The 11,337-nt window shown below is 48.7% G+C and overlaps 1 protein-coding gene across 2 annotated transcripts in view; it reads right to left on the bottom strand.

The window, feature by feature from the left end:
• Positions 1 to 565: 565 nt before the first annotated feature.
• LMO2 (LIM domain only 2 (rhombotin-like 1)) overlaps positions 566 to 11,337 on the bottom strand; it is a 29,685-nt gene continuing 18,913 nt past the window's right edge. Inside the window, exons 3-6 of one of the 2 annotated variants that reach the window (XM_012649660.1) lie at positions 10,844 to 11,135; positions 10,492 to 10,720; positions 6,173 to 6,388; positions 566 to 1,562 (exon numbers count right to left, since the gene is read on the bottom strand). In XM_012649660.1, coding sequence (XP_012505114.1) covers positions 1,343 to 1,562; positions 6,173 to 6,388; positions 10,492 to 10,720; positions 10,844 to 10,850 — 672 coding nt within the window. In that variant the 5' untranslated portion in view covers positions 10,851 to 11,135 and the 3' untranslated portion in view covers positions 566 to 1,342. Of the gene's footprint in view, positions 1,563 to 6,172; positions 6,389 to 10,491; positions 10,721 to 10,843; positions 11,136 to 11,337 lie in introns of those variants that run through there. The other variant, XM_012649661.1, reaches the window with a different exon arrangement.

Genomic DNA, 11,337 nt, shown 5'->3' with positions numbered 1-11,337 from the left:
CTGAGAGGTGATGACCAGCAGGGGGCACTCTGAGTCAGCTCATGGTGGCTACTGGGACAGGGCGAAGGCAAACACACCAACCATGGTACTTGCTTTAAATCCTCAAAGTAAGGTCCTCTTAACCACTTGTCATAAAATACCCTGAGACACCCGTCTTGGAAAATCGAAGTGTCAAGCTCAGCATCTTTCCCACATTTCAAACTAGGTAATTACCTTCTCTCCCAAAGGGAATCTGTTTTATGTATTTGTGTCCTTTCTAGGTTACAAGTTTCCCAAAGGCAATGATCTTGCCTTCCACACGTTCTATACAATGCTGAAGTGAAATGCACATTTGACAATAACAATTTAATTATTCTACATCCCTCTGAGCTACATGATGACCTGTTATATAATTGCCAGTAATATAGAAACATGCCTGCCTCACATAAACCCTTGCAATAAATGGAAGTTTTTATTTGACCTAAAAGTAAATTGCTTATTTACTTTTCCTTTAAAATAGAAAAAGCAGGCCATTTTCCTGCCACCCCAAATTGTAAGTCATTATCAAATAAACCACACTGATCTGAGTCTGTCATTTTTATTAAGTCTGCAGAGCTGGGTTTTTTTTTACTACACACAACAGATACTTTGATATAATCTAAGATAATAAAATAGTTGAACAACTTTTTTTTTTAAGATTTATATTTGTATAGAAACAATCTGTGGAACTCCTCACCTCAAAATGAAGGTGTCTAAAAACAGAACAGACTCATCTGCATTGCTTTAAATAATTGTTTGGTTAAAGGTGGTGGTTTCCATTCTCAACTGAAATGTGTCTCCATGCAGATTTTCTTGGGTCCAAAGCTTAAGGGCCTTGGGAAGGTGGCCAAGAAAAAAAGAATGAGCATTCTCCTCTCCGTCCTTCCTTTGTGTGGAGGACGGTGATTGGAACAGGGTTGTTACAGAACCCAGGAAGAAAAGAAATCAATTGCACATCTCTAGTTGGCGAGCGTCAAAGTCATAACAAGTCTTTATACAACTCCCTCTCTGCAGATGTGAAATTCCGTCATGAAAGCACAGTGCCTGCTTGCCCCTAAATGTTCCTTCCTCTGCTAATCATGTCAGTTACTATGGATAGGCTGTGACCCTAAGTTCTCCCTACGGACTGGTCGTTTTGCCCCCTCGAAGTCTTGGCCTGTGCATTATGTCACTTGAATGCTATGTCTTGGTGCCCAGTAAGGGTCTACCATCACCTAAAAAATGCCTCACCCCACCCTCGAACCCCCAAAGTGCCTACGAGTGAAGACCCCATAGAGACAGTGTCTTCAGTGAACACTCGGAGCGTGTTCGGGGGTTCACTGGCCTATATCATCCCATTGATCTTAGTCCACTCGTAGATGTCCTGTTCGCACACTATGTCGGAGTTGATGAGGAGGTATCTGTCGCCCACACAGAAATGCTTCTGACAGGCGGCACATTTGAAACATTCCAAGTGATACACTTTGTCCTTCACCCGCATCGTCATCTCATAGGCACGGATCCGCTTGTCACAGGATGCGCAGAGACCATCTTGACCAAAAAGCCTGGAGCAAAAAGATAGAAAAGCTAAGAAGACAGTGAGTGGCAGGGACAATTCTCGGAGACAGGTTTGGGGACCAGTTCTAGAAAGGAGGCTGAACTTCCAGGATGTCAGGAAGCCAGGGAGGGTGGAGACAGATGGATGGCCGGCCAGCGCGGTCTCTCCTTTGCAGGCAGAGGATGCTCGGATGAAGCTGGCATTTGGGTCTAGCATAACTCCCCCCTTTTCTTAGCCCTCTCCCTGCCTTCAGCAACCACTCACCGTTCCCCTAGGCTGCCCCGGGCCCCGCCTCAGTGAAGGAGACTCTCAGCTGGAATGATCTGTGATAAAGGCTTAGGCAGGTACACTAAGAGGAGCAGGAGTAAGACCCTTGTGGCCCCCTTGAGAGGGAATTGACCAGGAATGCAACGCAATGGGCATCCTTCTAGGCTCCCAAACTCAATCATGTCAACAGCCACTGATTCCCCCCACGGGGAGGGCTGGCCTTGAATTCCTCCGAGAAGCTGCAAAGCACATCTCCACTTGATTGTTCGCGGGAGCCCCAGCTGCTGGGAGAAAGGGAGTTCCACAGAAGAGATCTGGAAGGCTACCAGCATCTCTCCGCAATGACTGGGAGATCTTAATTTATGATCCTCACTGCCCCACGGGCATGAATCTTGGGGGAAACTTCTCTTCTGACATTTAAATCAAGACTCTCCCAAGCCTCGGTGATCAGTCAACTTATTTCAAGCAGTATTCAGTGTCAGGGTGGGGGATGCAACATGGTAGAACTCAGTGCAGTGGTTCTCCAAGTGCTGGTCCCGGGACCAGCAGCATCGGCATTGCCTGGGAACTGGTTAGACACACAGATTCCCTGCCCTCCCCCGCCCCCACCCTCTGAGACACTCTAGGGAGAAGGCCCAGCGGTCTGTGTATTCATGAGCACTTCCAGGGGCCTCGGATGCAGGCTGAAGTTTGAGAATCCACCGTGAAACGGGAATAACACAAGCACTGGATTCAGAAGACCCAGCTTCAGTGTCCAGGACCAGCCCTGAGTACCTGAGTGACCCTGGTGAGACCTTTGGATTCTCTGAGCTTCAGTGAGTGGCAGCGGTCATAGCATCTACCTCGCTCGCTGTTAGAAGGTCAAACGGAGCATGTCAGAGCACCAACAGTCAAGGGCTAAGCCAACGCTGGTTATGTTTTAACACATCTCGGGTGCGTTCCCAACTGTGCCAGTCTTGCTGCAGGAAGTAATTTTCACACGCGCTGACAACATAGCAAGCTAGCAGGTGGTTTCCACATAAAACCTTTAGGATGGTTTTAGGTAAATGCTTCTTGTTATCAGAAGTTCTTATTCACTTCAGAATACCAGAGAATCAATTGGTAATGTTCTGAGAGCTTATAGGGGAGATAAGGGCAGATGACAAATTTTGCAACATTTGGGCAAAATTAATGTAATTAAGAAGAGGTGGTCTGTGAGCAGAGAGCTCGTTGTTAGAGCCAGGGCCGGCTAATTTCCCTCTGAATCCCTCTTTCCATTTCAAGATCTCTGAGTGTTTTCAAAGCACCGCCTGGGAGCAAACTCATTACTGGGGAAGACATTTTATCCTAACCCAGCAGATGGTGAAGCTGTAGGTAACTGCCACATTGGAGGTCACAGAGTGGAAAGACAGTTCTGGTTTCCTGACTGTTCAGTAAGTTCAGTTTGGCCTGAGCAAGGATAAACGACTGAGAAACAGTGTGCGTGGAGAGAATCCAACTGCCTGGGGTGTGAGATCCTTAAGGAAGGAGGGAGCTTATTAAGGGAAAGTCGGGGGTAAATTACAATACACATCAGGCAGCTAATGAAGGGAAGGACAAAGGGCCAGTATTTGGGAGACAAGTTCAGGTCCCAGCATCACCTCTAACTAGCTAGGTGACCCAAGCAAATGACGTCCCCTCACCGGGCTTGCATGCCGTAAGCTGTAAAGCAAGGGAACCGGAAGAGAAGCTCCTGGTAACGCCTTCTGGCTCTGGTATTCTGAGATTCTAAAGTCAGTAAAATAAACCCGGACTTGACATCTAACTTGAGCATTAACCAACCTCTGGCACCAAGGATTGGTGTCTCAGGCTGGATATCCCAGCAGCAGACCCCGAGGCAAGGATTTATGTGCAAGTGATTTATTAAGGATGCGTTCTCAGGAAAAACCTATAAGGACGCAGGGGAGCAGGAAGCCAAGCCAAGATGCAACCTCAGGCAAAGTCCCTCGCAGGGAAGAACTCTGGAGTGCAAGTGACGCCCTGGCTCCAGGCAGGCTTGCAAGGCTTTGGTACTTCCACAGTGGCTGGCATGGGTTAAGGTCCACTGAAGGGGGGCGTCTGGCGGGGGCGGCATACTTCTAGATGCAGGTACTGGCTGTTGAGAGTAAAACCACTAGGGGGTGCCTCCCCCCAGCACAACATTTGGTAGAAAGGGATCCAAGGGGATCTGAGCTGGGCACAGACATTAACAGCTGCTGTTAGGCTCCCAACAATACAAGACAACGGTGGCAGGGCTTCTGCGAGGGGGGTCTCATGAATATTTGAGGCTCAATATCTGAAAAGGACCGTAACAGGCGAGTCAGCCATTGGAAATCCTCAAGGGGATAAGTTACCCTGGTGGGGAGAAGGACTGAACCCCATCAGAGGGCCCAGATAGTCACTTCTCCAACTTGCCCTGTTAAATGATACCATGAGATATGCTAAGAATGCAGGTAAACAAGTCTGTGGCTAAAGAAACATTCCCAAAGCAAAAACAATTTTTCTCCTCTGTCAAGGGGTGTCGAGTCTTAAGCGTTCTGCTGCCCATTTTAATAACAATAATATAAATATTAAAGGATGGCTGGAACCGCCTGCGCTAACACAGTTAATTAACATGTTGCCTAGGAATGTGGCAGGGAGAAGAATTATTTCATGTCACCAAGACACAAGTTAATTAACATTGGGTTCTCCCTGACTATTTTTTTTCTCTCTCCTTTTTGAAAATGGAAAAGATTAACAAGCCCAGGCAGCACTGGTTTTATTCTTGAATGTTATATAAAACCGCAGAGATAGAGAGAAGCCCGGGCTCTTTTGACCTTACTCTATCCACACTTCATTTAATAAGATTCAAATGATTTGACAGGGATGTAGTCAGGGGCCCAAGGGGAGTCATTTACCCGTCTGCTTTCTGACTGCCTTGGCAAAGAGGGAGCGAGCAAAACCAGGTCTGTATTTATCCCAGTTCTATTTTCCCGTAACTTAAGAAAGAAAAAAGAAAATTGACCAAAACTATAATCATGATCATTGAAAAACCCTACTTACTTTCTTAGAATCACCAAATTTGCAAGGACTTTATCAGGGCGTTTAGGAGGGGAAAAAGCTTAGTCTCTCAGTCTTTGGGTAAACAGATAAGCTTCCTTCACTGTGGCATTGCCTGCAGATTTTTTTTTTTAAATGTAAAATGCTCTGAAGGCAGGTTTGAAAGAAGAGCTGGCCTAGCAGTCAAGGGCACTGAGGTCTAAACAAGCTTCCATGGGTTGGAGGGTTCTAATGTATGAGGGGTGCATGCTTCACAGACCCTCGGCCGCAGCAAGATGGTGAAAAACTGACAGCTACACAGTTGAGCAGATCTGACAGCAGAGGGCACAGGGAGAGTTACCTCCACAGCAGCTAAGATGCAAACAGAAATGCTAGAACATTCCAGGCAAAGGTACTTGTTGAGTGCTGGAATATTCGGATGGCCAAAAGTATGACCTAGAGCACAGGAGATGTCCTCGGCTCCTGTCTCACTTGGCGTTGTCAAGTTCCTATTTTACCCTTCCATTCTTCCATCTCTTCGTTCATTAGATTGGAAAATACTTAATGATTATGTCACGAGGGTAAATTATAAGAGCAGCTAACATCTATTTGACACTCACTCACCAAGCCAAGTACTTTACATGTGTTCTTCTATCTAATCCTCGCCACTTCCTTGGAAGTAGGTATTATTATTATCCCCATTTTACCGAGACTTAGGGAGGTTAGTTACTTGCCCAGGGTCACAGAGCTGGAAAGCAATGGTGTTGGGACTCAAACCTACAACTCACTCGGGGACTTTGCCCTTATGTCCTTCGAATACCGCCTTCCTCCTAGCAGAGTCAAGGCTTGGAGTTCCATGGCAACAGCATGCTATTTTTAAATTTCTCATCACATAATATTGGAGTCATACAAAAAAATATTTATGACCTATTATATATGTTTTGAAGCGTTCAAATGAGCTTCTAGGAACCCACCCCCAAATGTATAAATTAAAACACCCCCAGTTCCTGTGATCCTCTACGTGTACTCCCTGACCCTACCCCCATGACTGCCTGCCCCCCAGGGAACTACTGTCCTGAATTTTGTGTTTTATCATTCTCTTGCCTTTAAAAACATTAGTATTTTATCACATAGGAACATATGCCTGAGGACTCGCTTCTCAAACAGGAAGAAAAGCCAACTGCTTCTCTGCATGGGGAGCTGAGATTCAGCCTGTACAGCCCGGCCTCTTTGGGCAGGTGGTGTCCAAGCCCAGAGCAGGAGTGGCATCACAGGTGCAGATGTCCATGGCCCACCCGACCTCCCTGGAGGGCCCCGGGGGCGGCTGGAAGATACCTCAGATAGTCTCTCCGGCAGAGCTTGCGGCCCAGCTTGTAGTAGAGGCGCCGCCCCACCTCGCCCAGCCGGCACCCACACAGGTCACAGCTGAGGCAGTCCTCGTGCCAGTACTGGTCGATGGCCTTCAGGAAGTAGCGGTCCCCAATGTTCTGCTGGCAGCCGCCGCATGTCAGCAGGGATGGGGGGATCTGCAGCACCTCGTCCACTGGTTCCCTGGAGACAAGGCCAAGCGTTAGGGACAACCTCGTGGCTGAGACTAGCACTGGAGCTCAGGGTTCGCTCTGGGCCACACAGGGAGCCTCCCTCAATTGCCTTTTGGTGACATAAGGAGAAGGGACAGGACAACACATCCCTTGGCCATATCGCAGAGAGCCCCAGCCAAGTTTGGGTTAAGACAGAAGGGAGTTAGACTTTACACCCTAGATTCTCTAAGTGAACACAGGGCACCAAGAGGGGTCAAAGGCAACTGCAGGTGGCACTGGACCCCCCACCCACGCCCAGCACCACCTGGCACCTCTGCTCTCGCTTCTGCTTTTTCCCACTGTCCCCTCGGACTCTCCTCTATCTTCACAGTTCCCTCTCTTTCTCCTCCTCCCATACCCAGCACCCAAGGGCACTGCCTAACCTCAGAGGAGGCACTCGGGACCATGCCCGGAGTGCTAACAATCTGCAAACTCCCTGCTGAATCTACGCCACTCTCCTTCCAGCCCTTCCGAGCCACACAAAAGCAGAGGTGAAGAAGAAAGAAGGTGACCAAAAATTATTTTAGGTTGTTTTCTCTTTCCAAAATAAAAATCCCATCATGATATAAGAGGAACTCTCCTTATTTTATTTTATTTTTAAACAGAAATTCCAAATCCCATCCTTTTTACTCGATGAATCTTTGGAGAAAAGCCCTAGATATAAGGCCATTGTCAAATTTATGAAGGACATCAAATAGACCTTTCTTTCTGCACCTGAAAATTTGTACAACAGCGATACTGATTTGGATAAAGTTGATTTAGGAACAAAAATGAGGAGAGGGCAATGGTTATTTTAAACAGAGTAGAAGGCAATTAAACAGACACTGAAATCTCAATCAAGGCAATTAGTTAATAGTGGGCCTGGGATACGTGTTCTTCTTTTTTTTTCTTTTTTTTAACCCAAAAAGTACGTACAGGATACGTGTTCTTTCATTAAACAGCCATGCATTGTGTCTTCCCATTCACGTTGCTTCACTGGAATCTGAATACTTTTGCTTTACATTTTAAAATAAATAATTTTGCCAAAGGAAAATAGGGGAGTGGAAGGAATGATTCTAGCACCAAATGGGACACAGGAAAAAACCTGATACTTGTTGATTTGTAATAATTAACAAGTGCTATCTGGAACCCTACTCAAACACAAATTTATTTTTAAAAAAATCTATTATGTTTCAAAAAATGGACCTTCTTCCAACTGTGAAATTCCCAAAGGGAGTTTCCTCCTGGGTACCTTGGAGTTATAAATCTGTGTCTCCTATTTCTAGCTAGCACTCACTTACCAGGTGACCTTGCGTCCTAATTGGCCTGTGCTCACAAATCTCAGCACCCATTACCCTCAGGGACGAGAGGCTCAGGTGATCCGTGTTTATGACACACTCTGACAACTTCGGGTGACTCTGTCAGGTAAAGTGTGAAGTATTCCCTATGAATATTCATTCAGAGATGCTAAAACCAAGCCCACATTTTGTAGATAAGAGTATATGAGCGCTTCATGAGATTATCATCTTTAGAACAAGGAAATGCGAAGCTCAAGCCAGTTTCTTTGAAAAACAAAATCAAAACCATAGTTTTAAGAATTCACTGAAGCCTGACTTGCTTTCCTTTGTTTCTATAGGTTGTACATAAGAACATCTTTTCTCTTTTCTAATAACTAATATCCTGGCCTCTTCCTGTGCGTCAGCTCGATTGCATCTCTTCTCCTGCCACAGCTCCTCTGTCTTACTTTGCACTTTCAAAAACACTCATGAACCTCATGCACCACACTGGATGCTCCCACGCCGATGCTGCCAACCAGCTGTGAAAGAGAATTTGCACGTAGCTGGAGCAAAACCGCCCGGAATTAAAATGAAGTGCTCTAGTTACTCACGGGGAGGCAGCAGGGGCCACCAACTGCACGGTGAGGAAACCTCTCTGTTCACGAATTCTGGCCTGTTTTTCTGCCTAAATGTTTCATTTTTGCATGCCCAGGCAAGTCTCTACCTATAATTTGGAGATGCTGATTGTAATGACCCAAGTTGCACTTTGACTAAGTCCACAAGGAAGCGTCTAGCTGGATGGTGGGCCGCAGTAGGAATGCAAAGGAAAAGCTCTATCGTGAGGGCCTGAGATGAGATGGAGAAGGAAAGGATAAGATACTGGCTCCATCAATCTTTCTAGAATTAATGATAATATCACATTATCTTTGGTGGACAATCCAAGACAATGACTGAATGGGATTCACCCTCAAATTAATATTTTCTATTCTCCCAGAGTCTATCCTGAGGATTACACCTGAGTATCACTTCAGCCTGGATTTCTGGGGTAGCTTCTCAACAATTTCTAAGATGGGGGGAAATACGTGCTGCAACAATTTCTCACCTAGCTTGTACGTCTCTGATTAGAACCCATCTTCACTGGGCGAACAGTGAGGTGAAGGATGGGATAGGCGAGCCTGCTCTATGTTAGGAAGTTAGGAAGTTAGGATGTTTCCATTTTCTAACCTCAGTGAAAAAGCACAAACTTTGAAAAGAGCCAACTTCCTTCAGGGAACTGAAACCTCCAGATTTATCTTCTATTCAAAGAATTAGTCACTAAGTTCTGCTGATCGAGAAGGCATTGGGCACCAGTTCATCCAAGTCACTCCCTTACTGTAGTGCTACGATCTTGCCCAGTGTCTGAAACTCAGAGCTCAGTTGTAATTCTAAGTTTATAAAAAAGTGAACAAACTACCCTTTAAACCCATTGTTGCACAGACCTATACTTTTTAAAAGGAATGTTATTTTCCTTCTGGGAATTTGTTTAAGGAAGCTGGGCTTTTGTTATGACAAACCTAGCTCCTCGTAGAACTGGTGTCTTAACCTTCAAGGCTGAACAGTGATGTTTATGCTCTCATTGGATGGTGGCACTTCCTGTGTTTTATGAGAACATGCTGAGCTTTTATGCCCTTAACCCAGGGTAAAACCCAGGTAAATAAACACCATAGAAAGCTGAAATTGGAGGGGGTGGTAGGTGGGTACTTCAAGCAGGAAAGCACAATTCTTTTAAAGCAGGAAAGGAAAAAAAACAAATGCCTCTTTAAAGCACAAATGGACAAGCCATTAACCAGCTCCTTTGGTCTTGTGTAACAAATCTCTTCAAAGGATTAGAAGGGGACTTCAAAGGAATAAAAATTCTCAAAACCAGACAGCTAATGACTTTTAAAAGGGCATTTGCATTGACAAGAAAATGATATCTTAAAAACCTCTGGCTTCTCGTGTTAACACTAAAGAATGGGTTGGGGGTATAGGTTGGGAATAGGAGAATATTCCGTACCAGTATGAGGCTGAGAAACAGATGCGCAAATGCTCATTACAGCTCTGATTCCCTGACCCCAAAACCCTTTTGAGACTATGATAAACACTACGAGACCGCTCCCCAGAAAAATTCACCTATACACAAAATAGTGCACTAACTTTTGAGGTTCACAGGCCCCCATCAGTGGACCCCGGGGAGTGGGTTACATGTACCCAGATTTACTCCGGATTTAGCTGCTCTAGAAGGCTCTGGAAGCCGGAGAGAGCTCCGAGGTGGACGGTCGGACCTCTCGCCAGCCAGTTACCCGCGCAGCTGGCAGCCGCCCCACCTGCGGACCGAGAAGGGTGCAGTCGGGGACCCCCGGAGGCCTCCAGTTGGAATGTTCCCCTTTCCGAGACCAAATGGACAAAGAGAAAGAGGGCCGAGAAGGAGCGAGATGCGAGAAGGGGGCAGAATCAAGCCCTGAACGCTCTCCGGACTGCACCTGCGCGCCTACAAGCTCTCCGTGTGCCTGCTCCTGTGCAAACTTTCTGGCCCGCGGTGGCTTTGGGGAGCGTCCCAGGTAGCCTGGAGGGGCCCGCAGAAGCTCCCGGCCGATCCCCTCTCCCGGCCGCCCGCTGCCAAGTCCCCCCGGAGTCACCCGCGAGGAAGGGGGAGCCCCGCGCAAGGCAGAGGGGACCCAGGGCATGCCGTGGGTGCGCACCTAGAGCCCCCTCCAGGGCCGCCCGCGCCGCCCCCGCCCCTCGCCGCTCCAGGGCGCGAGGCCGTGGACACCATGGGTGACAGGGGCGCCACACTTACTCAGACGGGTCCAGGCTCTTCCTTTCGATGGCCGAGGACATTGGGGAGGGAGGCGGCGTGCCGGGCGGCGGGGGCGCTCCCTTTGTGGCGCGGGGCTGGCCGGCTGCCGGGGCTCGGACCCCCTCGGGTGCTCGGGCGCCGCCGCCGCCGCCGCTCCTGCGCCTCCGCTTGCTCCGGCGCTCCGGCGGCGAGCTCGCCCCTCCGCGCTCAAGGACAGTCACCGCGCTCCCTTCAAACGCCAAAGAGAGAGAGCGAATCACCGGGCTGCGGGCGCGCCGCGGCCGAGGCGGGGGCCGGGGCGCGCAGCCTGGCCCCGGGCGGCTGCAGCTGCTGCTGCTGCTCAGGACTTAACCTTCCATCCCGGTCCCGCCGCCGCCACCGCCGCCGCTGCCGCCGCCCGGTTCCGATCGCGCGCCGTCGCCGGCTCCGCGCCGCCCACGGAGATGGTGCGCGCCCGCCCGGCCGCCCGAGCCCCTCGCACCTTCGGCCGGGGTCGCGGCGCGCAGCTCGCCGCCGAGGGCGGAGAGGGGGCGGCGGCCGGGGGGCGGGGAGGGGACCGTGCGCCTCTCCCCGGGCTTCCTCCTCTCTCGGGAAGGTCTATTTTCGCTCAGCTTCCCTCTGTCTCTGGTTTCATTTCCTTTTTCCTGATCACGATTCAAATACAATAGAAGGAAATCACATTTAAAGAGACAGCTGCCCAGTCCCCCCCTCCCCTTTTTTCTTTTTTTTTTTAAACGGGGCTCCTGGGTATTAGCAATACAAACAGCAGCATCAGGACTGACTTGGCTTCTTAAAGGGGCCAGCGTCGGGGACGGAGAGAGTCGCTCAGTGAACACTCTCCGTGGC

This window comes from Propithecus coquereli, unplaced genomic scaffold, assembly GCF_000956105.1.
Source record: "Propithecus coquereli isolate 6110/MARCELLA unplaced genomic scaffold, Pcoq_1.0 Scaffold30, whole genome shotgun sequence".
NCBI classification, from domain to species: Eukaryota; Metazoa; Chordata; class Mammalia; order Primates; family Indriidae; genus Propithecus; species Propithecus coquereli.
The sequence above is the reverse complement of the archived record's forward strand: the minus strand, read 5'-3'. Positions and strand labels throughout refer to the sequence as shown.